General features: G+C 28.1%; 1 protein-coding gene across 1 annotated transcript in view; it reads right to left on the bottom strand.

Annotated features, from left to right (window-relative positions):
- Positions 1-1529: 1529 nt before the first annotated feature.
- LOC122502986 (chymotrypsin-1-like) overlaps positions 1530-6000 on the bottom strand; it is a 39185-nt gene continuing 34714 nt past the window's right edge. Inside the window, exons 2-4 of the mRNA XM_043613361.1 lie at positions 2839-3155; positions 2167-2421; positions 1530-1676 (exon numbers count right to left, since the gene is read on the bottom strand). Of these exons, the coding sequence (XP_043469296.1) occupies positions 1530-1676; positions 2167-2421; positions 2839-3155 (719 nt within the window). The remainder of the gene's footprint in view (positions 1677-2166; positions 2422-2838; positions 3156-6000) is intronic.

Genomic DNA, 6000 nt, shown 5'->3' with positions numbered 1-6000 from the left:
AATTTAAAATTTATTTTAGCTTTTAGAAAAACTGGTTTTGGGGGTGAAAAAGCCAGGGACAAAAGCCATTGAATATTATGTGAAATTCATTTGGTTTCTACTTAAACTAACCTTCTAATTTTACAAAATTTTCGCGTGCTTACTTAATAAAATTAATTAAACACGACGAAAAGATGGTATAAAGTGCGTTAAAAATAAACAACGAAAAAACGGTTGCAACAAAATATGGCATCTGTGGTGAAATTTAAGGAAGACTTTAAAAAAAGGTACAAAAACTTGGCAGTGTAAATTGAAAACAGGTAAACTTAACATAATATTCAAATTTCCTTGATAAAAGCTCTTTAAAATTTATTAAAATATTTTAAAAATAAGATTATTTGTCATGTAAATAAAGGAAATCTATAAAAATATCAAAATTAATAACATATTTTGCTAAAATCGCGAGGTGGCTTTCTCTCCCCACCAGGTGGTACAAAAAAGCCATTTGCTGAGGTTTCGTAAAACTCTTATAACTTAGTTCTTTCATGGGATAAAAAATATTTCCGTCAAGAATATTCAAGCTTAATAACTAAACTTTCAATGCCAATTGGAAATTTGAGAAAAAAATTTTAAATTCAGATTTTATAAATTAAAATGTAAAAATGTGGCTATTTCACCCCGTTCTACTCTATATTTTAGAATGTTTATAATTAACAATAGCAAATTGTTATAACAAAAAAAATTTCTAAACATAGATAAATTATATTGTTGGTATATATAAAGCAATTATGATAAAAAAACTTTAATGATCCCAAGAATTTTTATTAATTAAATAGCAAATTATTACTAGGTGGATTCCATTCATCCTTACGCTGTGTGTTACAATTTTTAACCTTACGCTCCCCGGGTTAAGTTAAATAGAAAAACTCGCAAACAGGCGCAACATTTTCTTAAACTGTATGATCTAAGATTTGTAATTAGTGACCTTGAAATCCTCGAAGTAATGTATAAAACATAATTCTATAAATTCTTAATTATTATTTGATATGCCACAGAAAAAACTTGGACTCATTTTTGTTGCAACTCAAAATGAGTCCATGTTAAATGACATAGAACGTGGCACCATCTGCGAGGTTCATTTTTGTTGCAGCTCATAATGAGTCACTTTTTCGACTAATTTTGAGTTCAGTTTTTCTCTGTGTGTCGTTATTACTAATCTGATGTCAGATTTACAAAATTCATAATGGCGGATCCAATGTAGCGGACCAAAATTTTTAATTTGGCAGATATTTATGAAGCTTTGTAATTAGGAATTGACGGAGTCGTCGATTTCGTATCTGATGTCAGATTTTCAAAGTTCAAACTGGCGGAACTAATATGGCGGATTCTGAAAAGGAAGCAGTGAATTAACTAAAAGAGCTGCGAGTCAAGCTTCTTTTCACGCAAAGCCAAAAGATGAATTAAATTAAAAAATAATAAATTATATTATTTTTTATTAATCAATTAAGTTTTTATATATAATTAATCATTTGTCAATATCTTTCAGTATATCACGTTTTTAATGCAATTGTTTCTTCAATAGAACTTTTGTATTTAAACACGTTAGTATACACTCCAGGATATATGCCACATTCCTCTCCATGTGATACTAGTCCAATTAGTTCTCCGTTAGCTACTAATGGACCACCACTGTCACCCTGTAACGTAAAATAAATTTTTTTTAGCAATTATCACTAATCTATTACAGCATTCAGGTAATGAGAGAACTCGTCACCAGTTTTAATCTCAGTTTAGAAGACACGAAGATGTAGGTAATCGAGTGTCTTTTGTAAGTGCATGTCTCTTCAAAAAACGTCTTATATCTAAAGGACGTCTTCAAGAGGTTATTTGAGCAGACACATTAAGAGAAGTTCTAAAGATTTCGGTAATGCAACATGTGTCTTTATGTCAATAGAAAAATGTAGGTATTATCCATAGAAAAAGATTATTTATTATTAATGCATTCGAGCGAGAAAGCACTGGAAGAACATCGAACAAGAATCTTGCGAGCGAAAAAAATTTATGAAAGACAAATGAATGCGTGAGTTTCATTCTTTAAATAAATTTTGCTACAATTTCTTACATTCCTTGTAAAGTAAAAAGTATAATTCTTGCTGGTTAATCTTAAGATAAACAAAATTGACTCACTTGACAAGCATCCATTCCATTAGTCGAGAGAGTGCATAAATGATATTCTTCTCGAATTTTAGCACCATTTTCGCATTCTGAAACGTCGGCAAGATGTGTGTGAATGTGCAACAAATCTTCTGATCCTTCGGTTGAATTAAAGTAAGTATCACCCCATCCGGCAACAACAACTTCAGTACCCACAGGATAACTTTCACTTGCTAATTTAATAATTTTCCAGGAAGAATCAGATTTTACCTCTAGTGGATACTCCAACTGGACATAACATTTTTTACAAAATTGCATTAAAATATTAATAACAAATATTTCTGAATATTGATACAATCAAGTAAGCAAGTTAAGGTGCATTTTTTCCGTGTTACCTAGGTAACATGGAAACAAAATAATATCGTAGCTACGATATTTTTTATTCCAAATGCACAAAAGTGACGATTGCAAATAGCAGATATCTAAATCCGATACTTTTGTTTATATGTGATAAAAAATAATTGTTTATTAAAATCATATAAGAAACGATATTTTTATAATAAATTGATTACTGAAATCCTGCTATTGGTTTTATTTCCTCCAGAAATAAAGTCTCCATAGTATTTTCTTTGAACGGACATGAATGTCCTACGTAGATACTGGGCATCGAAAAAGAGTTAATTCTTAAAGTTATAAACGACTTACGAGAAGAATTGCGATATCGCCTAGATAATATTCGTCATCATCATCGTATTCATTTGAAACTGCGAAGTCGGAAATTGGATAAATATCGCCACCGAAATCGCGATGATTGGTTCCAACTGCTACATATAGATCATTAGAAGTTTTATTGTCCAAACAATGTGCTGCAGTTAAAATATGCCATTTGCTAATAATTGCACCTCCACAAATATGTTCCAATGATTCTTCATTCATATGTTTTAGTGATACTAAATAAGGAAATTCATTGTAGGTCACAATTCGTCCACTTACAATCTTCTGCGGTTTCCCTGCATTCACAACTAAGAAAATTTTTCATTTTAAATCTAGAAAATTCTTTTATTTGAAGAAAAAACACACTGAAATACCATGAAAGAGTGTTTATTCATTGAAAATTTAATTTCAGCTTACCAAGAATGATAGCAGTAAGGACCAAAATAGAAAAAGTGTGATTTCTCATTGTCACCCGCTTATATGATCTTCGTATTTAAATTGTAACTAATCTGAGAATTGTTTGTTACATAGCCCTTTTTATTAAGAGCATTTTCCTAATTTCCAATTTTTTGACGCATTTAGTTTAAATTTGAATTATCAATTATTTGATTTAATTATGTACTTTAATTATTATTTACTTTAAAAACAGTATTATGCAATCGTTTCGTGGAATTGCTTCTGGTTTACAATTTTAAATACGTGTAAAGAAGCATAATGTACACAACTATCTAGGCTTTAATATTACATTCATTTTTTTAACATTAAAAACTTCTATTTAAACACGGATATTATCCCTTCTGTTCTTCACTAAATGACGTAGGTTGTGAGCATCTATTTTGTTTTCATTAGTGATGATAATTTACACCTGTATGTAGTCTAATAATAATTTTTTTCTATTTTTATTGGATAAAATGATGTATAAACTATCCAAAAATGATAGCTAAGTACTATTTTGTCGGTAAAAATTCAATAAACTACTTTTAACAAGTTAATTTTATATTTTAAACGTATTATAGTTTGTTGAAAACTTTTAGGGGTACAAACCAATTACCAAACTTTGGTAATTTTTTGTTCTCTATAAGAATAACAAATTCCTAAAATATTAAAAAATTGTAAAAAGTAGGGGAGGTAAATGTTTTTACGTTTCCGATAACATTGAGATTTTTAAAACCCTATAAGTCGGACAAAACTTTATGGATTTTAATTTATAAAAAACGTATATTATAGCATTTTTGATGTACTTTCTGATGCTTACAAGAAAATTTTCCAAAAAAAATTTAACTCCTTTTTTTAAATTAATTTTTCTTTTTTTCACTTTAAGTAAACTGCTTAATTTTAAATGTGGAGGTTACGATATGGAATTTAAAATTAAATACTTGAATTTAAATAATTTGTGAATGTTATACAGTTGTAGAATAAATTAAATAGTCCATGGGAAAATCCAGACGATTAATTAATAATAATTATTAATAAAAATAATATTAATTTATTATTTTAAAATATACAGTTTAGAAATTATGAACAAATGTGGAAATTTTTGCACGAGTAATTTTACATACATGGCGATTTTTAAAGGGTTTAAGGTTCAGTTTAACGTTGTTTTATTTTAGAAAACCGGTATTTTTAACAAATTTCAATAGTAGGGGATGTGTGAAAGCAAGAGTCGAATCATTAATTGAACTATAAGTGATTAAATTTTACTTTCAGTGTTGAATCAACCTTAAATACTATACTACTCGCCTTTCATAGATGTAACACGGGCTGCATAGCAAAGGAGTCAAAATCAGATAGTAGATCATTTTAAGAACGTTCGGAAATCAGAAATGTCATTTATCGGTGTTAATCTGATATTCAGAATATTTTTGTTTAACTTCGTCAAAGAGTATTCAAGAGTACTTGAAAATTTACCTTCTCAGACAATGCTTCAAAAGAATTTTTTTGCAATACTGTAAAAACCCTCTGTAAAATTTATTCAGAAAGAAGTTATCAAATATGTTCTAAGATGTCATCTGAACATTAAGTTATAATTTTTAACCTCTAATAAAAATTAAAAGATCATCATCAATATTAAATTATTGATATATGGTATATTATGCAATCAAAATGTAATAAAATTTTATGAACTCTGAAACGGTTTACCTTATATTGTAACATACTGTAACATGTTTACCTTATGTTAACAAATTTAATTTTTACGATAAATTAATGAAATTTTTAACGGAATTTCCTAGGAGTGCTTTCCTGGGAACTTTTTTCACATGGGCAATATTAATATCAAATGGGTTTTTTTAACTTTTACAATAATAATATTGAATGGTAATAAAAACGTCAAATTTCAATTATGAAATTAGCATCAGAAGTAGATATTACTGCCCTTTCAATTTTAAATTGAAATAATTTATATTCAAAATTTTTCGTCAAGTAGGTATTACATAAAAATTACAAAAACAATACATATTTCTTTTTTCACTTAAAAATTTCCATATGCCTTAATAAACTTTACTTCAAATTATTTAATACCTATTTTTCACCCCCGTGGAACTGCAACCCAAACTACTTCTGTGAAAGGCGAGTACACTTGCGAAATTTTGCCCCAAAAACAGTGGATTTTTAAAAGTTCGTTTACTGAGCTATTTTTCTTTAAAGTATTTTTTGACAATGTTTTTTAATGCGAAAATGATTTTTTAATGTTAAAAAAGAGCTTAAACACCCCTAAACTTTTATATTAGAGCTAAAAATCGTTTAAGTTAATGCATAAAATATGTAATTTTGTAATTTCTGGTTCGTTCCCCTTGTTACTTTAAAACATTTTCTTTTTAAAATTTAATCATCTGACATGGAAGTCAGATTTAAGAAATTCAAAATTTCAAAAGAATTTTAAAATACGGCGATCAAAATTTTGAAAATGGATGAAAATCTGCTGTCAGACTTAAAAAATGCAAAATTGTTTGTAAACTACATAACTATAATTAGAAGTGTTATAATACGGTTCAGTGATTAAAAAAAAGAAAGAGATAGAAAGCAACTTTACAATTTACAATTTCATCACATTAAATTCGAATTCCGTAACTTCAGGAACTTCCCTAGTAAATATTTTAGACTAATATGCCAATTTTTAAAAACTTTAGTAGCCATATTGGGTCTGCTATCTTT

Source organism: Leptopilina heterotoma, unplaced genomic scaffold, assembly GCF_015476425.1.
Source record: "Leptopilina heterotoma isolate Lh14 unplaced genomic scaffold, ASM1547642v1 Lhet_24, whole genome shotgun sequence".
Taxonomy (NCBI): Eukaryota; Metazoa; Arthropoda; class Insecta; order Hymenoptera; family Figitidae; genus Leptopilina; species Leptopilina heterotoma.
Note: the sequence above shows the minus strand (reverse complement) of the source record. Positions and strands in the feature narration are given on the sequence as shown.